The 27,000-nt window shown below is 41.1% G+C and overlaps 1 protein-coding gene and 1 long non-coding RNA gene across 5 annotated transcripts in view; one reads left to right on the top strand and one right to left on the bottom strand.

Annotated features, from left to right (window-relative positions):
* Positions 1-27,000, bottom strand: part of FMN1 (formin 1) — a 452,412-nt gene that overhangs the window by 403,973 nt on the left and 21,439 nt on the right. For 2 of the 3 annotated variants that reach the window (XM_082384939.1, XM_082384938.1), the window contains exon 2: positions 10,312-12,300. The exons of the other annotated variant lie outside the window; for it this stretch is intronic. In XM_082384939.1, the coding sequence (XP_082241065.1) occupies positions 10,312-12,169 (1,858 nt within the window). In that variant the 5' untranslated portion in view covers positions 12,170-12,300. The remainder of the gene's footprint in view (positions 1-10,311; positions 12,301-27,000) is intronic. 3 annotated transcript variants of the gene reach the window in all.
* Positions 11,389-27,000, top strand: part of LOC309625514 — a 33,191-nt gene continuing 17,579 nt past the window's right edge. The window contains exons 1-2 of one of the 2 annotated variants that reach the window (XR_014242552.1): positions 11,389-11,477; positions 14,120-14,199. This is a non-coding gene — a long non-coding RNA (uncharacterized lncRNA). The remainder of the gene's footprint in view (positions 11,478-14,119; positions 14,200-27,000) is intronic. The other variant, XR_014242553.1, reaches the window with a different exon arrangement.

The following is a 27,000-nucleotide window of genomic DNA, read 5'->3' as shown; positions in this document are numbered from 1 at the left end:
GCCAGCGAGAGACAGAGCCCCACCTACCAGCAGGCCTGTTATCTTAAGACTCTCTGAGCCCACAGAAACCCCTGGATCCAGCCCTGTCCACCAGAGGACCCAGGACCTGACCCCACATACCAGTGTGCTGGCACCAGCCCTGGGGTCCTCTGGACTCCGGCCCCACCCACCAGCAAGCCAATGCAAGCCTTGGGACCCTCAGGGTCCCTGTTGCAGAGACCAGAGAACCCGATTCCACCCATCAGTGAGCAGGCACTAACCCTGGAACCTCCCCCCAGCTCCACACACACACACACACCCTGGCCCCATACATCGGCAGGCTGACAGTAGATCCAGGAACACCAGCCCCACAACCACCTACCCCAGAACCTGATTCTGCCCACCAATGGGCCAGCACTAGCCCTGGGACGCCCCCCAGGGCTCAGCAGTTAGCTGCCTCATGACCCAGCCCTGCCACCACCAGCAGCAACCTCCAGACAAGGCAGGGCCTGTCAACCAACCAAACCAGGGGGCCAGAGAGGCCTACCAGATAACCCACAGTAGTCAGTCCACCACATCAGAAGGACCCGCATAGCCCACATAGGGGGCACCCCTGGATCATATAGCTCTGGAGACCAGAGGGGAGTGTGCTGCTGGGCCCCATAGGACATCTCCTACAAAAGACCACTTCTCCAAGGTCAGGAAACATAATCAACCTACCAAATACACAGAAATAAAAATAGCAAATCAGGCAAAATGAGGTAACAGAGGAATATGTTCCAAATAAAGGAGCAAGATAAAACCTCAGAAGAACTAAGTGACGTGGAGATAGGCAATCTACCTGATAAAGAGTTGAAGACAATGATTGTAAAGATGTTCAAAGAACTCTCGGGAGAAGACTGAATGAACAGAGCCAGAAGTTAGAAGTTTTCAACAAAGAATTAGAAAATACAAAGAAGAACCGAACAGAGACAAAGAATACAGTCAATGAAATGAAAAATACACTAGAAGGAATCAACAGTAAATTAGATGATACAAAGGAATGGATCTGTGAGCTGGAAGACAGAGTAGTGGAAATCACTGAGGCTAAACAGGTAATTATAATAAAGCTAACATTTTCTAATGTGTTAGGAAGCATTTTCGTTGACATTATTTCATTTGATACTCAAAACAACCCTGTGAACTTGATACTCCTAGCAAATGCAGTCAGGGGAGTAATAACATGGTGCAAAATCAGAATTTCTCTGGCTCTACCAATTTGGGGACTTCCCTCCCCCTACACACCAATTTCTCCAGATCATTCCAGGAAGCACGTGAACGCATAGATCCACTCCTCCTCATCCCTCATCAACACTGCTGTCCTCACTTGTCGGGCTGCTGAAGGTGTCTCTGGACGCTGCTAGAATTGTCACCGGGTTGCTGCAGCTAAGGTACCAGGTGCGTTGCTTAGGCACTACTGCCTACCTTCCCCACCTCCCCTCTTCTCTCTGGGATGAGGTCAAATCCGGTTCCCTCCACCGTGTGCCCTGTCGCATCCTGCCCCAGCAGCACCTGGAGCAGGGCCCCTTCACCCACAAGTTTGTTACACTCTACTATGCAGACCCCGCCTTCACTATCCTAAGGACATTTCAGTCAAATTACTCTTTAAATTTTCACACTGCTTTCTTACTGCTCTCCTCTCTTCCTACCATCCAGACACGAGTCAGCAGAAAATCAGGAGGACACAACTTATGCTATTTTCAGTGTCCTCCCTCCCACCCCGACCCCAAAGGTCTGGTAACCTCTCCTGTGCCCCAAATCCTGCTTTCCTCTGGAGGGGCTCTGCCTGGTGACCATCTTCTGGGCACTCGAGCAAAAGACTCATGACAGGTCTAACCATCTAATTAACCGGATGTGCCCAGACCTGTCTGAATCCTGGGGAGACTGTGCTGAGGCTCAAGCCTCACGTGGTGTTTATTCTCTCCGCAATTTCTCTGGGCTAAACTGGAAACCAACAGCTTTCATCAGCCACAGGATTATTCAGGGGTTCTCCCTCCAAATGCAAAACTCAACCTTAAAACTTTAACCTAGGTTTCAAACAAACAAACAAAAAACCCATATCAGAATATTTTAGGAAAAATACAGGAAACCTGGATGATCCAACTTACCGCCTCAGAGTGAGTAAAATTGTGTCGCACGCTGCACGAAAATCTGAACCTCAATGTCTGAAGCCCACCCTCACTTACTTGGCATGAAGTCCAGTCTTTTCTCAGGCTCTTCCTCCCCAGTTATGCCTCCAGGGGTCCCTCAAGGTTTCTGCGCTCGGGGGCCTGCTGCCCTTGCTACCCTTCTGCTCTGTGCCTCTGTCACTCTGCTGCCATTGGGTTGCTAATAACTTGGGACCACGGAGGCTGGGGCTTTGCCCTCCTTCTGGCCAGCAAGAAAGTTTCTGCTTCTCCTCAGACTCAAAGACATAGAGACCAGACTTGTGGTTGCCAAGGGGGAGCGGGGGAGGGATGGATTGGGAGTTTGGGATTAGCAGATACAATGTATTGTATATAGAATGGATAAACAACAAGGTCCTACTGCATTCAATACCCAGTGATAAACCATAATGGAAAAGAATATGAAAAAGAATGTATGTGTGTGTATATATATATACATATATATATATATATATATATATATATATATATATATATAAAACCGAATCACTTTGGTGTACAGCAGAAATTAATACGACATTGTGAATCAACTGTACTTCAATAAAATAAGAATATTTCTGTTACCCCTGAACAGCTCTTCCACACTGCAAAACTGTTGGGCTTCTGATGACAAAGTTCTTCCTTCTCTTCACGCTAAAGCCCCTTCTCCTTAGAGGGTAAGGGCCCTCTTAGGAGGAAGAGGAAATGTCTGTGCACAGACTTTTGGCCCAGGCTTGCTCTCTCGTGATACTTCTCCTTCCATTGTCCACTGTTCCTCCCTAAGGTTCAATAGCCTTCAAGGTCCCCACAAGTCCCTCTACATCCTATACATATCTGAATCCCAATTCTAGTTCAAGTTCTGTCCTGTAAGGCTCTGGGCCAGATAGAAAGCATCTGGTTCCATGTAGTAGAACAATCCATGACTGGGAAAACCTGCTAGGTCCTTCTGTGAAAGGGAAGGAACTCCAGAACTTGCTATGGCAGGAGGCTGAGATGCCAGGGCACACAGAGGAACTCTAGGGGGATGGTATGGCCTAATATCACAGCCCAGAGGCCAGGAAAATGTATTAAATACGGCTGTAGGCCCATTTAAGAACTATCTAACAGAAGCTACTTTCTTGTAAGTGATCAGAAAGAGGATGAAGTAAGATAAGCAGTAACAAGTCATTTACCTGATACTGTAAAAGCTAGCAAGAGGGAAAGAGTGGCCCCAGGGTGGAGTTTACTGTTTTCAACATGCACCCTCTTCCAGGAGAGCCCAGGAGGAATGAAATAAAACACACAATCTCAATATTCAGTACTTTGCTCTATCAATTTGATAAAATGCTTCTAATCCAATTACAACTAAAAGTTTGAGTCTTTTTTTTATACCCCAACCAATGATGCTATGGGCCAGAATGGCTGAGTTACATAAAATAAATAAAGTATGCGATAAATTTTTCTTCAAAATTTAATACCTATTTAATAAAATGTTTTTCTCTTTTAAGATTTTTCAGTAGCTATAACTTTTAATCGCAGTGTTAATTCTGCCATTTCTGTGTCTTTGGAATTACTTTAGATTGATGGATCTGGCCTAGGGCCACAGACTGCCACCCGTGCTTTAAATCTTGTGCTCTGACTCCAAGAATAGAAAAGAAACAAGTAAAAACCATTTCCAAGAAGGTGCTATCCTCAAAGCACAATTGGACATTAATTTGGGAAAAAATTCACATATGTAGAACTGGCTTGGAGTTTTAAAACATCAGATCGTGGTCATGGTCCTGGCCTTTGAAACATATCCCCTTTTAAAAAACAAAATGTGAATGAGAGAAACACTCACCATTTATTTTATATGGAAACTGACCTCAAAATACAAATTGTTCATTAGTAGAAAATCTATTTCATATGCTAATTAGTTATTCTTAATTTGAGATAATTGTAGAAGATACTTTAAAATTCTTTTTGTGCTTTTCACAAAAAGCAATCAAGTACAATGTGCTATCAATCACTGTTAAATATAAGAGCTTTGTTTTTAAAAACTAGATAATTTTTTCTGAATCCACAGGCTGAAAACTGTATCACAAGATCTCCCAATTATTTCTTTTACTTCCTCAAGTTTGTACTTTTAGCAATAAAAGAGACAGCCAACCAAATTAAATTTAGAGGTAGAACGGTCATACGACAAAGAAACGAAACACTGCAATAATCATTTATTATCAAGATAACCACTGTTCAGTATCAAAACACACCTCACATACACATTCTTTTTTACCCTGTCGCTCTTTTAAAATTCCACTCTTTCTACATTTCTTGTTCTTCGTGGCTCATCCTATCTGCATCATCTTATACCTCCAAATCTACTCTGACCCTTCTCCATCCTTCCCTGGGCCCTGGAAGGCTGAGCTTGGAGACATCTACCCACTCCCTTTTACCCTGCCTTTTGGCTGGTTCAGTTCGAGAAAGTTTCGAGGCAGAAGACCAAAGGAGAGTGAAGCCAGGGTATTTATTCCCACAGCTTCCTCTCTGATAAGGGCCTCTACCACAAGCCACTGTTTCTGCCCTGTGGTCCTCTCCTTTAAGCTCCCCTGTTTGGGTTCCACTGACCCCTTCTTCCCTTGCTCCTTCAGGCCTGGGTGTTTGTTCCCTGTCAGGACACTGTCTAACCCAGGAGCCTTTCTTTTCTTTTAATTTCTTTTATTTATTTTAACAACATTGTGTTAATTTCTGCTGTACAGCCAAGTGATTCAGTTATACATATGTATACATTCTTTTTCATATACACATATATATACATTCTTTTCCATTATGGTTTATTACAAGATATTGAACATAGTGCCCTGTGCTATACAGCAGGACCTTGTTGTTTATCCATTCTCTATATAATAGTTTGCATCGGCTAATTCCAAACTCTCAGTCTATCCCTCTCCCACCCCACCTCCCCCTTGGCAACCAGAAGTCTGTTGTCTACATCTCTGAGTCTGTTTCTGTTTTGTAGGTAAGTTCATTTGTGTCATATTTTAGATTCCAAACATAACTGATATCATGTGGTATTTGTCTTTCTCTTTCTGATTTACTTCACTTAATATGATAATCTCTAGGTCCATCTATGTTGTTGCAAATGGCATTATTTCATTCTTTTTTATGGCTGAGTAATATTCCATTGTATGTATGTACCTCATCTTCTTTATCCATTTATCTGTTGATGGACATTTAGGTTGCTTCCATGTCCTGGCTATTGTAAATAGTGCTGCTATGAACACAGGGGTGTATCTTTTCAAATTATAGTTTTGTCTGGATATATGTCCAGGAGTGGGATTGCTGGATCATATGGCAACTCTAGTTTTAGTTTTTTGAGGAATCTCCATACTGTTTTCCATTGTGGCTGTACCAATTTACATTCCTGCCAACAGTGTAGGAGGGTCAGAAGCCTTTCTTAACTGCCTTCTTCTCTTGGTTTCTGGATACTGCTCCCTCCTTATCTAATCCTGCTTCCCTGACTTGTCTTTCTTGGGTGCTGCCTTTATAGCTCTCTAGCAACCAACATATCCCATTGTAATAATGCTCTAGTCTCAATACTGAGCTTCTTGCTTCATTAAAGGACATGGGGAAGACACAGAAAATTGTGGTTCAGCTATAATCCTATACCCCCCAACACACATACACACACACAACCCCTCTAGGTGGTGTATTTATTTTTTTCTGTAAAATGTAGTTCAGTAACTCTTTAAAAATCATAAAAGTGACACATTCACCACAACCAGTGAAACAATGTAAAAATAAGTAAAGAAAAGAAGTTAATGCTCTTCCCCAGTGCTTTGGTTTTGTTTGTTTGTTTGTTTTGGGGGTTTTTTTGTTGTTTTTTTTGGATCCTTCCCCTTCACCTTATTCCCAACCTTCACCCTGTCTTGCCCTAGATAAAGAATGTGAACAGCTTGGCCTGTCTTTCTTTACACCTGTCTCCATGATATTCAAACTTTCAAACCCATACCAAACATATATACTCATATATAGAGAGAGCTGGAACCTGTCTTTACAAAAACAGAGCATATTCCACATTATTTTGCAACTTGCTAGATAGAGATCTAGTTCCATACTTTAAATAGCCTCATAATATTATGGAGACTAAATATACTCTAATTTATGTAGCCATTTCTCTACTGATTGACACTCCATTTTTTTTTTTTCCAGCTGCTTTGGCCACTATACACAATGCTGCAGTAAACAACCTTATGCATATATTCTTACTAGTGCATCTATTTATGTGACCTAAATTCCTAAAATAGGGTTGCTAGGTCAAAGTTACATATAGTTTCAATGACAATCCCCTTACTTTCTCAAAAGTGTGTAGCAATGTATTTCCTGTCAATTTAAGTCCTATATATGTTTTATATGGATATACTATGGTATATGCAATTTTTAATCTTTCTTTCTTAACATGAATTACAGATAATTGTCTACACACTATATACTTTCTGTAGTAATCTTAAATGGCTGGGTATAGCCATTAAAGTTGTGGAGCTTCTTTAAAATTTTGGGGCGATTGTATCAAACCTCAATATTAATATAGGGAGAATTTATATCTACTCCCCATAATACATGCCCAAAAAAAATCAAAGCTTTGACAGCAGCATTAGATATAATAAAATCTGTTACAAATATGCCTTTCAACCCTTAATCAGTTGACACTAACTACATCTTTTGATGGGCACAAGCACTGATAACATGACTCACAATATCAAGAGGAACTATGCCTGGGGCATATGCCTCCATCACCACCTCAGTGACTTCAAAGGGGAAAGATCATGAGATTGCTGAGGAGCACACTGAAGCACTGGGGATCTTCCTGAGTGTGGTGAGCCAAGTTACATGTGATTCTTCTGGCATTAAAAGGGTCTATTTCAGGGCTTCCCTGGTGGCGCAGTGGTTAGGAATCCACCTGCCAGTGCAGGGGACACGGGTTCGAGCCCTGGTGTGGGAAGATCCCATATGCCGCAGAGCAACTAAGCCTGTGCGCCACAACTACTGAAGCCCGTGTGCCTAGAGCCCGTGCTCTGCAACAAGAGAAGCCACCACAATGAGAAGCCCGCGCACCGCAACGAAGAGCAGCCCCAGCTCGCCGCAACTAGAGAAAGCCAGCGCGCAGCAACGAAGACCCAATGCAGCCAAAAATAAATTAATTAATTAATTAATTTTTTTAAAAAAGGGTCTATTTCAGATCAAAGGTAAAAGAAGGCCAGAAAAACAGAAGGGAATCCCAGACCCAAGGACACTGCTATTCAGGTTAGCACAACTAGAGTCCTTCAGGCTTGAGAAAATACCACATTCCACAAAGGCTTGGGAACATTCTACAGTGGTTTCCATAAAACCAAGGTGGCAGTCAGGGTGGAGATGGGGAAGGAGGACCATGAGAAGACAAATCTGGCCACCATTCACTGTTAGCATATTCTCTGTTTGATCACATCACCACCAGACAAGAAATTCCTGTGCATAGACCTTGGAATGAAGAGTTAGGAAAATTACAAAGCCAACAGGGGGTAGACCAATAGCCTTTATGCTGTTTCCTGTGTGGATGGTAATGTTGGCTTTCACTGCTTGGTCCTGTGAGAAGGAGAAGCGGATTTTACTCTTTCCTGGGAATTACTACTTGCCCATAACACTAAAGAGTCTTCCAACTGGAAATGTATCTGATTACTTTTGCCAGACTTAATCTCTTACTTGAGCAGTTAATGAGTGCTTTCAATAATCTTAATCACATCACTTCAATAAAATACCTAGACGTTATTTCCACAGGAAATAAATGCCCATAGACCATAAACTCAACCTGGTTAATAGCTAATGTGGGAGAAAGGTGGGAATTGGACTCAGATAAAGGGCTACTGTTGGGTGATGGTAAATGAATGATCCACCCTTCGTCTGGGACTGTCTGAGGCCAGTGGATGTGGGATGTGGAGGGAGGAGAAATGAAGTGAAAGACAAAGGCAGCTGGAAGTAGCAAAATTCTCCCTTTGTGGACCCACCAGCTGCAGGAAGTCACTGAAGGATCCAGAATATGATGAGGACTCGTGGCCACAGAGAAGGGGGATTAAAGGAAAACCAGGAGACAGGAACACAAGATACAGATCAAAGATACTATCTGGAGAACTCCCTCCCTTCATGCTTTTCAAAGAGGGATGATGATAAGAGATAACGTTTGTACGTTCCTGGAGGAAGGTCCCGGCAAAAGAGAACTTATCCATGACAGAAAAAAAAGGCTTCTCCTGCTCCTATTTTCCCCCTTTCCAATGCCTTCTTTTATAACGTTAGAAGCACAGGCAGTCTCCCTACCAAGGAATCCATGTGATTCTAATGACCGGCTCCTAAAGTGCTACGAAGATCCCAATGGAAGGCTGGGGCCAAAGTAAAGGGAATGGTTCTGCGCAACAGTATGGAGAGGTCACGGGAAAAGGGTGACCATCTGTTGAACGTGCCCCTCAGTGAGCTTAACTTAACAGTGAGTCATCAGAGAAACTGAATGTCCTCTGTGTGCCTACCTTGAGCCAAATACGATGGAGCTTTTATAATATTGTTTTTGTTTTTTTTTTTGATAGAAAAAGGACAATAAAATAAAAAGATAATTCTAAATCGGGGCAGTGGGGGGGAGAAAAGATTTACTGAAGCTCAATGTATTATTTAATGCACAGTTTCTAGAGGAGCGGCACACCAAGTCGTAGGATTTAGTGTGACTTCTAAAAAGAGCTTTCGGAGTTGAGGCAGCTCTTGCACGCCCATCTCTCCAGAAGTCTCTATCTAATCGTTGCAGAGAGCTTCCTTTCGAAGTATTTTGAAGGCTCCAGCATTCACAGGGAGAAAGGATTTTCATCACTAGGATTCTATGATACATGATATAAAACCTACAATTCTATGACTTTCCTGATGAAGCAGTTTGGTTATGTTAGGAAGTAGCAAGTCTTATCAAACTAAGAGCAATACATTACAAACACAAAATGAAGAGCATTTACCACATTTTAAAAGAAACACACCCTGGATCAATGACATAGAGAAATTTATAAAATGGCAAGAGTTCAAAATGAACAGAAGCTTTTGAAATTCCTCTTCCCTAGACAGATATTTTTATCTTAAAAATTGCACATGATGTTTTCTCTAAACTTTAAGAGACTATATATCATATTACGAGCCTAGACAAAGCATTGACCATATGCTGTGAAAGGACCACTGAAAAAGAACCTATTATCTACACCATGGCATACACGACCCTAAACATCTGGTCGCACTGGCCTGGAAAATGTAGTGAATACAGGAGTGGCACTTTTATACACTGTCTTTTTTAGTCTTATTGATCCTACTTATAGAACCACCAAAATTATTGTCATATAAAATTTTAAATCACATGAAACATACGAGCCAAACTGGCTCTTTAGTACCTTTTGCATAAGACATGATGTTATACCAGTAACAGTAGAAACCCATACATAAAACATAACTTCAGAATAAACATTACTTCGTGTTTGTTTGGGAAATAAAAAACTGTTAAAAAAAAAGAAAATCTGGACCAAGTTTCTTCAAGTTAGAAGGAATTCATCCCTCTTCTAGTATTAAAAAAAAATAATAGAATATTGTCATAAAATAAGGGTGCTTATAAAAGTGATTACTAAAAAAAAAGAAAAGAAAAACCCACAAAAACCCAAAACCTCTAACAACAGACAGATGAGCAAAGACACAGCATGCTTCTGCTCTTCTGCTTACAGAATCCCAACAAATCCAAGCCACCCCAGCAGCATGAACAGCAGAATTTAGGTCAAGGGGCCAATTAGCATCAAAGGCAGCAACAAGTTACTACTTCTCTCTGCCCAGTCCTGTTTCCTTTGAGAGTCCTGTATTAAGCAACCATGGAGGCAGCTTTAGAGCATTCCAAAACAAAAAATTTAAAAAGACATTTACAAAGTATTGCTTCTGGAAGCAACTACAGCCCTGACCCCATAAGTCAACACCATCCTCACCATCTCCACACTCTTTTATACCACTCCCAGCTGTCCTGTTACAAGGTGAATCAACTAACAGGCTGAGGAATTCTGATTCATCGTTAATTAGCCAGTGTCTGAATAGCACGAGCAGACTGACAGTTTGGGGTCGCCCAAGGAACACATGTAAAGCATTTTAAACCGGGACTAACCTGGAGGTGACCGGTGCTGGGGCTGAGCTGCGGTCCTCCCAGGCCCCAAGCTCTTTTCCAAAGGTTCCCCAGGCACCAACCGAGGTTGGCCCGCTCTGAGGGAGGTCGAGTGGGCTCCTTCGGTCTCCGTGACCTTTGCAGAGAGTGGTGGCTCCAAGGTGTCAGCAGAGGGTGACCCAGAGAAAGCACGGCTCTTTCTACCAAGAGAGTCATCAAGAGCGGCTTCCCTCTCAGCAGGCAGTGAGGGGGGCCGGAGGATCCTGTGATGCTGCTGAGGGCTGGGGAGCCTTGGAGAGAGAGGCAAGGGAACAGGTGACATCCATTTGTGCGTGCTGGACGGAAAGGATGAATTATTAAATACCGTGCCGAGAGCTGCCAGTGCTGGGGGTGGTGGCCTCTTCTCATCACCTCCAGGGTCCACACTGCGGGGCAGATCCAGAAACAAGGTTTTGTGGCCACTCAGAAGCAACCCAGCTCCCCTCTTGCTCCCGGTTTCTGGGAGGGTATGGGCGGCTGTCGTCCCGAAGGGAAATCCCAGCCGTTTCCCCTCGGTGGCTTCATCTAATTTCTCGCTCTCTATCACCTTCAGGAGGACCTTGTTCACAGCCCCCACAGTGCCGGCTAGGGGACCCTCCTCAGCTGATGGCTGCCATGACCTGTCCCCTCGCTGCTCCTTGCCCCAGCAGCTGGCACCCCAAGCCCCAGCCTCAGCTTCCGGGAGGATGAGCAAGTCTGCGCTGGGTATGAACTCAGCTTGCGCTGCTGGGCAAACGGCAACCCTTTCCTCACCCTCAGGATGCATTTTAACGACTCGTTGCACCTGAGCAGACAGATCCTGGACTTTGGCCACCACTTTGGAAATAGGCTTCTTCCTGCAAGTCCGTTCAGCAGCCTTCTCTGTCCGGCCCCCCTCTGCCTCTGGATGTTTCTCGGGCTCCTTGTGACTTTCGGTCGAACCTGTTTGCAGATGCGCCAGCCTGCGAGGGCCCCTCTTTGGCCCCCCGGCACCATCATCTCCTGGCTCTGTGGAGCTGCATTCAGGGGGCAGCCTGCCTCTTCCATGCCCCGCAACCTCAGAAGCCTTCTTGAAGCTCCCCAAGGCAGAGTCAGCATCCAGTGTCCTGGGGATCCCTGGGGTGCAGCTCCCTCTCCTCTGTAGGGAAGAGGTAAGTGCCCTATTCGGGAGCAAGTTGCCTCTCTCCTCTAGGAGCCAAACGTGAGGCCTTGTTTGAGAAAGAGGAAGGGCGCTGCTGGAACAGATCTGGTCCTTCCCCATCAGAGGAGCCAAGTCCTGGCCCCCATGCCCCTTTCGTCTTGTCCTCTTCTGCAGGGAGTTTTGAGAGAGCCCCTCAAAGCTCTCTCTCCTTCCACCAAACCTCCGGGCCTTTTTGTTCCCCTGGGAGCTCCTCTTACTGAGACAGCCCACGGCGGGCTCCCCCAGCCAGTGGCCAGCACTCTGGAAACAGTCGTCCTCGGAGGCCAGGCTCACAGAGAGCTCCGGCAGCTTCCCCTCCTGGTTTCCCATCGTAATGCCCAGGATGTGGTCTGAGCTCAGCAGACTGGCCAGCAGTCTCTCCCTCTCGGCCGCGAGTTTGTACAGCTCAGTTAGAATGTCTTTCGTGGGAGTTGGCTTGAAAAATATGTCGCCCGGATGTTCGTTCGGCTGCCGGCTGAGGCTGTTGATGTCGGATCCCTCCCTGACTTGGTAGCAGTTATGAAACCCTTTACTGGATCTGTCTAGAGTTATGGTGCCCTTGTATGAAAATCCTCTGACTTCCCCCCTCGGAAGATAGAAGCTGATGTAGCAGAGTTCCGTAATGGGCTTACGCAATTGGAGGGTGCAGTGAGTGCCTTCCATTATGCCTACCTAATTATTCATGCCTCGGAGATGCTGGTCTGTGGTCAGGCTTCTCAGGCTCCGGTGGTGGGCCATGTGATGGTGGCTATGAAAGGAAAGCATCTGACAGTCATCTCCAGCAACGAGACGGCCTGTTAGAGGAACAGGGGAAGAAAGCAGCTAGTCTGACGGAGGGCATGAATCACACAGCGACATAAATCAAAGCGTACCCTGGACTTATCCTTCCTCTCTGGCTGACCTCAAGCAACTCAAGGCATCAGCCAGGAGGCTGATTGCAACCTCTTCCCCACTCCCAGCTCACCCTTGACTAGCAAAGCTTTTCTACAGCTGAGAATGCGAGAGTGCTCTAACTTTAGCCCCAAGACAAAAGTCCCTTCTCCCCACGTGGAAACTTGATGTATACCCTAAGCAGGGTCTCTTGACTTCTCAAGGCTTCAGTTTAGGTTCTTCTATAAAACAGAGCTAACATACCTCCCAGAAATCCTGAGGAAAGGGGAGTTTGAGATCCTTAGGAAACATTACTCTCCAAGAAGCACCTTCTAAGATTTGAGATTAATTATCTATTTAACTTAAAGCAGTGGGGGAGGGGGGAAGATATTAGGTCACAAATTTTGAGTCTCTTCTGGACACAATTCATATATTTTGCCAAAAGAGTGAAAAGTGAACATTTTAAATTTTGAAATTTAAAGAAGTAACCCAGAAGCCTTAATCAAGTGTTTTGTTTGTTTTCCTACTTCTTGCCTATCTGAAGCCAAATGGAATGGCAGAGAAAAAGGAAAAATCTGTAAGCCACTGCTGGTCCTGTATGGATTTCCAATGTCTTCACCATCAAAGTGGCTGAAGTGTCACAAGGGCAGTGAAGGTGTCTGCTCCCTCGTATGATGTGAAGTATCCCAGGGGTGTCTCTGTGGCTAACATCCCTCCAAACAATCATGAGCTTAGAATGCTATATTATGATACTTCATTTCTTAAATGAAGGCATTGCCCAGTCTTCAACATTTCCAAGCTTAAAAGAAATTCCCTGGGAAGGGTAACACAATAACCATTTATTAACCATTGATTTCTTTAGTGAGATCTCAGGTCTTTCCTAAATGGGTCTAAATAGTAAAAAGCTACATAAAAGAACATTTTGAGTGAAGGAAGAGAGAAAGGAGGAAGCTTTTTAATAGAAACTTCTTAACGAAGACAGATGAAGATAAAAGTAATAGAAGGTAAAAAGAAAAACATGCAAAAATCTGGTCAACCCAGAAGTTCCAGGAGGACTCAGGGTACTCACAGAAAGGGTTAGAAGGGCATGAAGAGAGAAAGCACATAAGAGGTGGGAGGCCAGCAGAGGCCTTGCCTCTTGCACAATTTTCCGTGGGATTGTTCTCATTCATCTAGCCTATCTCTAAAACTTTTCTAAAATGCTCATTCCTTGCCTTTCCTAAAGACATACATGTATATAGATACCTAATACTTATTGGTACAAACTCTCTGAATATATCCAAGAACTCACTTTGGAGGTGGTTTTTTATTGGGGGTGGTTTTATAACAACCAGTTATAAAAAGCAATTGCACAGCTGCCAATATCCACTGTTCATGATGCCAAGCATCACCAGTTCAATTTAGGGATTGTCAAAAAAGCTGAAGTGAAGCTGCAGAAGTGCTATTTTAAGGTGCAGAAAAATGGGAGAGGCCTAGTTTTGCCTTCAAGGATCATTCTCCTCTAGTTTTTCTTATCTTCTCAATTTCCCTGGATTAGGAGAAGCGCATGATATGGGAGAAGGGGAAGAGTTAAAGTTTTTTATAATCTGTCCAAAGTGGCAGCACAAAGTTGATGCCATGATTTCAGCTGAAAACATGATTGCTTATTCTAAAAGCTTATTCCCTAAGAGAGGGAATTTTTAATGTATTGAACATATACATGCGCACACTTTTATTTTGTCATCTCACATCTCCCTTTTACAGATGAAGAGATCTAAATTCAGAGACATCAAGGATCTGGTCTAAGGTCATATGGCTCAGAAGAAGCAAGGATAAAAACCCAGGTCTGTCTCATTTCATGGCTTTGTAGGTAAAGTGGCTCCTCATCTACTGCCTTCTACTGATGAACCAGTTTTCCAAGAAATCTGAAAAGAAGAGTTCTTTTATTTTGCTAGCTTGGTGTTACTCACATTGTTTCTTCAAATATGTCTCACATCTTGCTACTTTTACCACTCATTGGTTAGTTTCGGCACCTCTGATCAGACAAAATGCTGTTCTCTAAGGCTGTCCCTTAAACAACATAATCTAGGGTCAGGGCACCAGAAATTCATTACATCTGTACCTGTCAAGCAGAACTCAATGAAAATTCTAATACAGAAAATAAAGAGAAGGAGACTCATATGAAGGCTATATCTTTTGTGAAGATTATAGACATATAGTGCTCTACTATAGGGTTAACTACTTTTTTCTCCTTGTCTTTATAAGTCTTGATTATATACATGGAGAAAATGTCATGGTTAGTATTAGGTATGTTAGTCATGGTTGGGAAACTAAATCCAAAGTTTAGGAAATTATGAGATTGGATTTTACAGCAATAAAGCCATAATTCAAGGCATGAAACTACTATTAAGAAAAAACCACTTCACTTTACTGCCTCTTCCACACAGAAACTTTAATACAAAATGCTCTTTCTAGTGCCATGTCTGGGACGAGGGAGGGGCAGAAATGAGAGAGAGAAAAAAAAAAGAAAAGAAACAGGGGTTTGCCCCATGCTCTTAGGACTAAATTTTCTCTGATCAGGGCACCGGGGACCAGAAGTATGGTATGAGACTGTACTGAACACAGGCTAAGGAGCTTGAACATCCCAGGAGCCATGGGGAATCACTGAAGAATCCTAGGCAAGGCATGCTGTTTATTCAGATTTGTATTATAGAAAGATCACTCCAGAAGCAATGTAGAGACTAGACCAATAGGGGATAAGACTAGGGTTATAGGTCCCTAAAAGACCCTTTCACTATTTCAGAAAGAATTGTTAATAGTCAGAACCAGGGCAGTGGTAATGTGGATGGAGAAGAGAAAATCAATTTAAGAAGATAGAATTGATAGGGCCTAGTGATTAATTGGATATGTGTAATAGAAAAGAGTTTAGTTCCACGATTTTAGATAGGTGATTGGGTAGAAATATGGTGCCATTCACAAAGATAAGAAATGCAAGAAGGCTTTGGGGGAAGATGATTAATTCAGTTTTGGAAATTTTGAATTTTAACATTCAAGCACACGTGCAAGAAACTGCTAGATGCAACATGGTAGGGCTTAGGAAGGACATATAGACTAGAGTTACACATTTAGGAGTAACCATATAATATATAAGGAGTTCCAGGTCTAAGTAAGATAAAGTAAACACACTCCATCCTGTCTCAATCACTGAATACAGCTTAAAAACCTGTACAGAAGGCATGGAGCAGTTATTTGAGTACTCTGAAAAGTAAATAGTAGCAAGCCAATTGGAAAAGAGGACCAAACTTTGAAGTGTCACCCAACAGTAAAGCAGTTCAATTTGCCCGTTTTCTCTCCAGTAGTCCCCTAGCCTGGACTCAAATCATCCTGAAAGATGGAAGTGAGTATCAGCACAAACAGAGAAAGTTCTAGGGGAAAGCTTCTAGTTCAGAATCAGAAGTAGAAAAGACATCTCCTGCCAGTGATAGCAGCAGAAGTAGGAGCCTGCTGGCAACTAAAACTCTAAGAGATGAGAATGTTCCTCTTTGATCAGAGGAACTGTAGTCCCAAGACAGTGGGGCAAACCCTGTTCCTTTTTTTCTCTCTTTGTTCTGTCCCTCCTTGGCCCCAGATGTCAGCACAGTTGCAGGAAGTTTGAAGCAGAGGTGGATAAATAAAGTCTCAGATTTACGGCTGGAGGACTGAAGAGCCCCAGAGAGCCCCAAAATATGTGAAGCTTAGTAAGTGACCCAATCAGTTGTTTATAAACTCCTGAATTCACCCCCAAGCTGTGTATGTGTGGACCTGATCCTAAGCAGCATTCAAAAGACTTTGAAAAAAAACTAACAGATGGACCTTAGGACTAAGAGATAGACCTCCTACAGTGGCAACTGGGTGGCACATGAATGTGACAGCTCAAAAGAACCCAGCAAAAGCTTTGAAAATGGAACTGATATTAAAACCACAACAAACAGAAGGCTCATCGGAACTTTCAGCCTGAACTAAACCAAGTTGGCTGCCTGAAAAAAGGGAAAACGAGACTCAGAGTTTATAATACTCAAAATGTTCAGAATACAACCCAAAACTACTCAGCAATACAAAGAACCAGGAAAATCTCGACTCCCATGGGAAAATTAATCAACAGATGCCACTCTGAGATGACACAGATGTTGAATTATCTGACAAAGACTTAGAGCAGCTGTAACAGAAGTGCTCCAGCAAGTAAGAGTTAACACTCTTGAAATGAGTGGAAAGAGAGAAATTCTCAGCATAGAAACTGAAGATATAAAAGAGAATCAAATGGAAATTTTAGAACTTAAAAATACAGTAATGAAATGAAAAAACTTATTAGATAGGCTCAATAGCAGAATGGAGATGTAGAGGAAAGAGTCAGTAAACCTGAAGACAGATCAATAGAAATTACCCAATCTGAAAAACAGGGAGAGAGAAGACTGAAAAAGTGAATAATCAGAGCCTCAAGGACCCATGCTACAAAAAAAAAATGACTACCATTTATCTCACCAGAGTCTTAGAAGGAGAAGAGAAAGAGCCTAGTACAGAAAATATATTTGAAAAAATAATCATTGAAAACTTCCCAAATTTGGTGAAACACATAAACCTACAGATTTAAGAAGCTCAGTGAGCCCCAAGCAGAATATACCCAAATCAGTTTATACCCAGACCTGACATTCAAACTGCTGGAACCTAAAGACAAAGAAAAAAAATCTTGAAATAGCCAGAGAAAAATGATGCATTGCTTATAGAGAAATGACTTAAGTGACTGCAGATTTCCCATCAGAAACCATCAGGGCCAAAAGGAAGTGGAACATTTTTAAAGTGCTGAGGAAAAAAAGACCTGTCAACCCAGAATTTTATACCCAGTGAAAATATTCTTCAAGAATGAAGATGAAATAAGGATGAAGGAGAAGTAAGAGAATTAGTTGCCGACAGACCTGCTCTAAAAGAATTGCTAAAGGAAGCTCTTCAGACAGAAGAAAAATGTTACCAGAAAGAAACTTGTAACATCAGGAATGAAGAAAGAATAATAGAAATGGTAAACATCTGTGTAAATATAATATTGTTCTTCTCTTGAGTTCTTTAAAAGATGTTTGACAGTTGAAAGCAAAAAAATATGATATCGTTCAGTGGGGTTGCAATGTATGTACATATAATACACAAGACAACTACAACGTAAGAGAGTGGGTAACACGACCTCCATGGTATGAAGTAAAATAGTATTTTAATTCTAAGTACACTGTAAAGAGTTCAGCATGTATATTGTAATCCCTAGAGAAAACATTTTTAAAAATATACAAAGATATAATCAAAAATACAACTGGTATATTAAAACAGAATAATAGTAAATGTTCAAATAACTAAAAATAAAATGAGAAAAAGGAAATGAAAGAGAGGAACAAAAAAAGGCAACAAACAAAAAGTAAAAACAAATGGAAAAAACTGATAAACCTAAATCTAAACATGTCAACAATTACATTAAGTGTAGATGGTCTAAACACAACATTAAAAGACAAAGATTATCAGAATGCAAACAATATGGAGTTAAAGTCACTGAGTTGGATGAAGTTACTCAAGAAGAGTATGCAGCCTGAGGAAAGCAAAGGTTACAGAGTATAGTACTGGGAACAAAGATATTCAAGGAATAAATGGAGGAAAGAGAGACTCCAAAAGAAGCTGAGAAAGAAAAAAAGGTAGTAAGATAATTCCCCATATTTTGTATCTAAAGAAATTAAGGTTAAATAGTTTAGTTTCTTATTATGTTTTTATTATAAGTCTGTAAACCCTAGATTCAAAATCTTTCAGTGTAGTCAAACTGAGGCCATGGTTCAGAAGTTCATGTTAGATTAAACCATAGGTCTTCCATAATACTAGCAAGCCTTTCTTCCTCCCTCCCCTGAGAGTAACAGGAGTCACATACCCAGTTATATCCTTAAAGTCTTAGCTTCAGCCTTATCCACCAACCCTTCTTAAAGACCTGTTACATTTTCCTTCTATAATTTTCTTTGCTACATTTTCTTTGGCAGAGAAATACTGTAAAAATAGTGAAAGTCACAACCATGGTATCATACCATGATGAAGACCATGTCAACTAGGGATCAAACCGTACGGTATAAAAGATGAAAAGTGTGACTTTGGGGTCATAGATATCAACATCGGCCATGTGGTTTGTGGCAGGATACTTGGCCAAAATAATTCCCCATGAATTGTCAAAGAAAAGTGTTCCATTCTTAGAATCCTGGAAATTTTTTTAAAATGTCACAGAGGTTTCTCTGCTTCCAAGATGAAATACTATTCTACCAGATTCTGGGGGTCCAAATCCAGATGCAAACGTTCATGCCATGTGTTCATAATTTCTGAGTTTCCAATGATCATATAAACAAATAAAGAAGGTACTCCTAGTACCTCTTTCACTGGGCCTTATCATTTAACAAAAAATTTCAAGCAAAAACATTATCTGCAGTGGAAGGTAGGAATTGAGAATTGTAGTTTAATTATAAGGTAGTGTCAGTTGAAAAGAACAAGTTTCTCCTTTGAATGCACAAGGATACAGGTTTTGATACATGAGCGACACAAAGACAATCCAACTGGCTCAAATTTGGCAACCACAGTGCATCTTAGAGGAAACTTATGGAAAAGAAAAGATAATTTCATGTTTTCTGGTCCTAGGATGAGTTTTAGGATCATTTGACCAACAAGTTTAAGACAGATTACTGCAAAGAAATACAAACATTTTCAAACCTACTTCCCATTCTCTTCCACAGTTTGAAATTATTTTTATCAAAATAACTCATTGTGTACATCCTCCACTATCATCAATGAATAATTATAGCACTGCCTCTGGAGCATGGAATAACTATCCATGGTTCTTCCCAAATCTCCCTCTCTCAACCAAAGACAGACTGTCAGAATTTAGCCATCAGTCTAGCATCCCGGCCAGTGCCTGTATCTGGATAAACATACTTCATGTACTTTCGTCCTTCAAATTTCAGCTCCTTTGTGACATGAGAAATTTAATCTCTAAGTTTGCAATCCACTAACTCAAAATACTACTTGGTGATACCTACTAGATGACCAAGAAACTATAAAACTCCTCCTCTTTGAACAAGTCTGCCCTGAGCAAATGAACTTCCACCTCAGCACTCCAGTGTGCTCCACATCAAAAGAAGGCTTCAGAGAAGGGCAAACACTTCTCTGCGACAATCCACTAGCAAGTCAGAGTGCAGTACAGTGCTGAATCATTGCACACATTTTCCATCTAAGAAACCAGAGGAAAAAGAATTGTAAGTCTTAGGAGGGGAAAAAAAAAAAAAAGCAAAATAACAAGGAAAGCACTATGGAGTGGGGTTAAATATAATTCCATGCTGAGTTCACAGGACTATTTCAAGCAGCACTGCCTCACTCTGCTTTGACTAAAATGCAGCAGTTCTGCAGGTGCCACATACTAAATTATACATCTTAATTTGGTCTACCAAGTGACCTTCTCTGGTTGTGCTCAGTGTCAAAGCACTTTGCTTCCTGGGAAGTCTTCAGGTCTTTCATTTCCTCTTGCAAACTCCAGACAGACATTCTCTCCAAGACAACACTGCTGGGGTGACTTCTTCTCCGACTCTTTTTCCAATAAGCAAGCACAGGATTTTACTCTACCCCAAATGGAAAGATCTGTTGTGCCTCACCATAATAGGAAATTATTGCCTTTAGCAGATGCTATTCAATGCTCATAACATATTTCACCAATGCCTAAAATAAGATCCAAGAATTAGCTGCAGTCATTCTATCTGCTTACTATAGATTTCCTAATTGATTCTGGACCTAAAAGGCCAATGCAAAGCTTTTTTTGCTCAGCCATTGGCACGGCCATGCCCTGTGACTCCATCTGAGCCCAATACTGCTAAGATAGATTATCTACAACTTCCATTATTTAACGGGAAATTGTCCATCTGTCCATTCAGATTCACACTCTCCCCTTCTGCACATCACTAAGCACTAGGAGACGGACTTTTTTGGACTCAGTCAAGATCAACAAGCTCCCCTGCACTCTGGCTTCTACTGGGTTTAGCCACTGGAAAACACTAGCAGCAGATGAGAAGGTAGAATGCGAAAAGGGTCAAGATATTTACTCCCTGGCTCCCTCCCTCCTAGACTATGGTTTTGCAATAGGTGTGTCCTCTACTAATGAAGACCACAGCTCCTCTTGGGGAGCCCTCCTCCAGCTACAGTTACTTCTTCTGGGTACCAGTTACTGCTCCCTTCCATCGCTCATTCAGGCCTAGGTAGCTTTGAATGCTGCCTCTTACGTGTGATTCTGGACACATTAGTGCCAGCCTGTCTTCCTCCCACCCACCCTAGGATAGAATGCAGTGTTACTGTTCTTCAGATAGAAGATATAAACACAAACGTAGGTTGGCAATAGCTTTCTAGCTCTTCTCCCTCTGAAGGATTTTTTCTCCAAAGACTCTAAACACTGCAGTAGTAGGAGTACAGGAGTGATAACTAAATTAGTACAATACAAAGCAGAAAGAGACCCATTCAATAGACATCAAACAAAAAATCAGAGAAGGTCAAAGAAAGGAGAGAGTACATCATATTTGTAGGATCAGGAAATCCTTCGGGAAAAGCATTTGAAATTGCCCCTCACTAAAGGGTAAGATTTCAACAGGTAGAGATTAAGAAAAGGGAATTCCAAGAGGAGGAGCATTATACAAGACTGGGAAATTTGCTAAATTTGTACAAGGGAAAAATTACGCTTCGTCTGTTTTTTAGACACATGTCGGGAGAAATAAGATAAAGTGATGTCACGTTGTAAAAAAAATTTGAATCCAGGTTGGTGGGAAATTCATGCTTACTTCATAGAAAAACGGGAAACCATTGATGGGTGTTGATCAGGAAAGTAATATGTTCACAACTAAACTTAAGGAAGATGAATTTAGCAGTAATATCAGAACAGAATGGAGTAGAAAGAGATCAGAAAGAGCATCAATGAGGAACTCAGGAAAACAGAAAATTCTGCAAAGAGACTGAAAAAGAAACAGATTAGAAGGGGAGATTAGAGGAACAGTTTTAGATAGGAATTTTAGCAAAGTAATTGAACACCAAAATATATTGCAAAGAGCAAGAGAAAAGGCAGACGGTTAAGAGAAGGTAATGAGTAATAACCTATACTGCTATCAAGGCTTTGACTTTGCTATTAATTTTGTCTTGTTTTTCAAGACAAAGGAAACCTAAGCATGTTTTTATGCTGAGAAGTAGTGAAGAGGGAGATATTGATGATACAAGTGAAAGATGGGATAAAATATGGGACAATAGATAAAGGAAGGCCCCAAAGGATGAAGACATGGGCTCAAGATCAAATGAGGAGAGTCAGCCTTAACAAGGAGAGTTGTTGCATGGTCAAAGACTAGGGTTAGATAAAGAGAAGAAGACAATTATAAGCAGAAAGTAGTGAAATTGAGAGTTTACATATTACCACAATGATTTCTGTTTTCTTCATAAAGACTATTATTTTATGATTTTCTTTGTACTCCTACAATGTCACAAGAAGGAAGCAAAATACTGCAGAAGCAAAATTTCTGCCTTTAAAATTCTGATTTGACTATGAGTCAAAAGCACTCCAAGCTGGGCCTTATTATAACAAACTGGCGAATCGCTAAAATAATTAAATAGAGGCCAAATTTTGGTCAATAGAATTATTTTGGTCAATAAATTTCTAGCCAAAGTCACAGCTGGTTATCAAAGAATAAGAAAAATGGCTCCTTTTTGCATTTGTCTTTTTTTTGACCCCTAAACCAACCCACTCATATACCCAGATATGCTACAAGGTATGAGCATTGAAGATTCCCCCAAAGACTTCAGAGAATCCTTTCTTCACCTCTCCCTTACCTCTTCCAAACTTCACTACATAAAGATAAACAAATATCAGCTTACCACATGATCTCCATGAGAATATAAGATACTGAGATCCTCAACGCATCTCTGGGCTCATGTCACTATGTGGTTTATATCATCATCTATGGGAGATATAGGAGTATACAGAGGGGATAAACCCCTTCCTCATGATTATAAAAAAGAATCTGTACATATGAGATTCTTACTCATTGAATGCTTAAGGTTCAAAGGCCAGTGTTCGATTGCACAGCATCCCTCAAAAATGGGCTTGGTACATTCTTGGTAAGACAGATAGCTTCCTTTTCAAAAATTAGGAGTGTCTTTTTAAATATGTGAACCCAATTTGTGGAGTTTCCTTTTATGAGAACTTTAAATCAGGAACAATCATCGCGTATGTTAAGTTGAATCTGCATTTCCAAATTAAGGACTCTGCTCTTGAACAATGACTTTCCAATTATACAGTATAAGGGATTTATATAGGCTTTTACATTTTATAGAGGAGTAAGGACCCAGGCAGGGTGCTTTGAGGGCACTCTCTTGTTTAAAGATCCATCACAGAGCACACCCCTCATGAAAGAAGGGAGGAGCATGGTGACTCTCAGAGATGAAGGTACTCTGCTGTCTCTCCCTTTCCCCTATAGTCCCTCTGTTGGAGAAAACAAAAACAAAACTTAACTGTCTCACATTATGTGTTCTAGTTTTATAAAATGTCCCAAATACTTTCATACATCACCATAATACGAGATTTGTATAAAACTTCCGCAAGAGAAGTTGTGTGGCTCCAACTTCCTTTTGAGACATACTAACACTCTCTAAGGCCGGTATGACAGATGTTGTCATTGTCACCTACATACAGAGAGGCTAAAAGAGACCAGAAAGAGGCTAAAAGAGACCAGACTTGCCCCTGGTCACACAGCTAGTGATCAACAGAAGTGGGACTCAAATCCAGGTTTCTCGATTCCTAGTTTGGTGCTCTTTCTACTACCCTACTACAGCTGAAAACCATTAAAAAAAAAAAAAAGACTAAAGAAACAAAATGCCATAAAAAATTTATTGTTGGATAGAATTTTAAATGCACTGTAGTACTACATAGAGTGAAGCAAGTGGGCTCAAAGCCACTCTTTGGTAAGGGTTTCTCATGTAAATATGATCTTTAGAAGAATTCTATGTCTGATTAAATATAGAGAATCCTACAGAGGAGTATAATTTATAGGCAATGGTTTCATAAGATGCGTCTGCTTCCTTTCTGTGTTGTTGCTTTTGTTGAGGAAGACGTATTGGTATCAAAGTTTCACAAATCCTAACGCTTACCATGGGAATCAAGGAAGGCCCTTATTCATCTTAACCGAGTGTCATTTCATAAAATCTGCCATATGAGTTAGTTATTTTGAGATGACTTTTACATCATACCAGTAATTCTCTATGCAGCAATGTTTAAACAAAAGGCTCTCCCAAGAAAGGGGCAGGGTAACCCAGCACTGCATTCCAACCCAGTGTTTATGTCTGTTTCAGCAAAGACAGCTGGCATCATCACTGCTGTCTGGCAAGCTCATTTTCCTTAGTTGACTAATGAAGAGGCAGGAAGATAACACTTTGTGGACAAGCAGTAAAAATCCACAAAAATTAAAAATAGAGGTGTGGTAATAAGATAGGCAGATTCATACTCAGTTGAGAAGGAGGAAGAAAAGGAAGAGGAGGAGGAGGAAGATGAGATAAGCCAACATTTCATGAGTTCTTACCCAGTGCTAGGCCCTAGTTAAGTGCTTCTATGCCTCACTGATTTAATTCTCACAGATCTATGAGACGAGTACTAACAATACTCCCTCTATACCCATGAGAACCACGTAAGCTTAAGTAACTTACCCAAAGTCTCAAGAATTGAAAATTGAATCCAAGCCTGAATGTCTTAAAGGTTTGCATGTAGAAGTTACAAAATATTGCATTTTCCAAAACTTCATGGAGAGATGATGAATCTGTTATGGGACACTCGCAGGAGACCTCTAACACCTCTACATAAGGATTATTTCTCTTCTCTTTGTTAAAAGATGGTTAAGAGATTACGGCGATCATGCAAGTTAACGCCATTCCCCTCAACCAGAATGTTAATTATCCATCTGGCAGAAAGGAAAAAGAGCATGTAATGTTTGCAAAATTCCTACTGAGAATTCTTCTTTGTCCTAAAAGTATGCTACTGTTCATGGTCTAATGTTTCTATTAGGGCCTAGAGAAAGACTTATCCCACAATGCCCGAGAGAAGGTGAGGAAGGTTAAAATTGGACATCACCATTAAATTTGCCTCAGGTGAAGTTAAGAGATTTATGATTGAATGTCAGTAAGTTCTGACGGCAGGAGGTGTAATAAAAAATGTCAGAGCACCCCCAGACTTTGAAGCAGTCCCCCTTGTGATTAGGAGCTTAGCTGTGGGTATGGACACTTGGAACTATGTCTGCTCAAACATTTAAACCAATCCCACCTTTGGCAGAAGGCTGGAAACTTCTAATGGGAATATTTAAACAATATCTAACTAGTCCCTATCTTCTGACTCCTGAATTTAAAAGAATTAAAGTGTCATCCCTAATTTCAACAGGTCCTAAGACAGAGATTTTCCACATCACAGCAGCTACAGTTGGACCCAAAGGTTTGGCAACGGGAAAAGTACCCTCTTGGGCTCAAAACATATCTTCCTTTAATAAAATGTGTTGCTCTGAGAATTCCCCATTTGATTGCCACTCAGAATTTCACTACTTTATGCAAAAATCTCATGGCCACAGTTCTTACAGCTGGATGTCACACAGGGGTCTAACAGTTTTCACACCATTTGCATATAATTGTAAAAGCATTTCAGGATGATTCCGCAAGTTCATTCTCAACAATCTGTCAACCGACCTCAATTGAAAGGCAGAAACATAAAAAGCATATTACTGTATCAGTAGTCAAAGACTGCACCTATCCAAATGGCAGGCTTAGAGAGAATAATGGTGAAGATAAGTATACACTTATGAAACTGATGGAGAGCTAAAGTTTTGAGGTATAGATGGTTGCCCAAAATAACTTGTTACAGCAGTCTCATGCTGCTTCTAGAAATCTCCTGTGTTCCTGGAATTCAAATAACATCCCCCCAAAAAAATCCTTTGAAAAAACATAAAACAACTTAATAAGACCATTTCTGAATTTGAGATGGCTAAAACTTCAAGGCTGAACAAATAAATGTATGCCATAAAAAACAGAAATTGAATGTTGGGACAAATGGCTAGTGTTCTGATGGGAGTGTTTATGGTTTCATAGTCAAATCAGAGTTTTAAAGGCAGAAATTTTGCTTCTGCAGTGTAGACTAGCTTAGTGCTTTCCTTCTGACATTGTGACATTGTAGGAATACATAGAAAATCATAAAATTATAGTCTTCATGAAGAAAACAAGAAGTGCTTTCCTTCTGACATTGTGACGTTGTAGGAATACATAGAAAATCATAAAATTATAGTCTTCATGAAGAAAACAAGAAATCTCTCAATTTCACTGCTTTCTATCTAACAGAAAGAGTGATATATCCCTCTGCCTTGCCAGCACACAAGGGAAGCCCTGGGAACTGAAGGACTCCGAGCACAGTTCTGATGTCAGGAAGAGTTTACGGTGTCTGTGACAAGTTTCAAAAACAATTTGAAATAAAAGCAAATATATAATAAGTACAGCAAATAGGTCTGTGATGGTAATAAGAATGTAGAATTAGAAGGACACAAAGGCCTGGAGTTCCATAATTTTTTTTTTGTAGCCTTTTATAAAAAGGTGCAATTAGCCCAAATTTCTATCTCACAAATTGCAGAGTAAATCTGTGAATCAGATGAGGCCACCAGGGAGCACACTATTAAATACTCTTTTGTCATCAGATTAAGTAAAAATGTTCTCTCAAGTGGGCATGTACTTGCATGATAAATCAGTTTTCCAGTTGGGGGAATTCTGTACGGATTAAGCAGATCAGGATTTACCAAGAAAATCCTTCTTGGGCCTGACATCATCATGAGAAACACCCGCTGGCTGCACTGGGGGCCTATTTGAGACAAACGGATTTACAGCATTCGAGTTATTCTTCTAAAAGGCATGTTTTGGAACATGAAATATTTCAGTAAATACCAACATTTTATACTATAAATAACTTCTGGGCATGTAAATTTAATTCCACCAATGGGTCTTGGAATCTAATTATTAAGGAAGGGAAAATGAACTATGGGGTTTTCTTAAATCTTGGTGTTGGGAGACAGGATGCAACATTTCCCCATTCCTTTTCTTCAGTTGCAACTGCATTCCCAGACCCAAAATGTCACTCTTATAACCATCACTACAGTTAGTTCTTCTTCAATTCTAAGGTGTTTCAGTAAAATCTGTACAATGAACACATTCACAAATGCGGTTAGAAAGGTGGTCGTTTATACAATTGTGTGTTTATATCACTAGCTGTCATCATAATGCATGGATATGTATAGTGTGCAAAACACAATGATTCAAATGGGAGACACGTATGATGCATCTAAGGTGCTCACAGATTTTACAGTATCCGTGAAAATTTGACACCACTACTAAGGTACAAAGAGGTGGAACATACGGATTTATGACTAAATGATCAGTGCACATACTAACTCGAGGTTCCATGGCGAACTTGATGCAGAGGCCACTGTATACTTAGCCTGGAAGCAGGATGGCAAGATGAGGAAAGCACACCACATATCACGGGAGTGTTATGAGGATTAGCATGCAGT

This window comes from Balaenoptera borealis (assembly GCF_965194805.1).
Source record: "Balaenoptera borealis genome assembly, chromosome: 3".
NCBI lineage: Eukaryota > Metazoa > Chordata > Mammalia > Artiodactyla > Balaenopteridae > Balaenoptera > Balaenoptera borealis.
The sequence above is the reverse complement of the archived record's forward strand: the minus strand, read 5'-3'. Positions and strand labels throughout refer to the sequence as shown.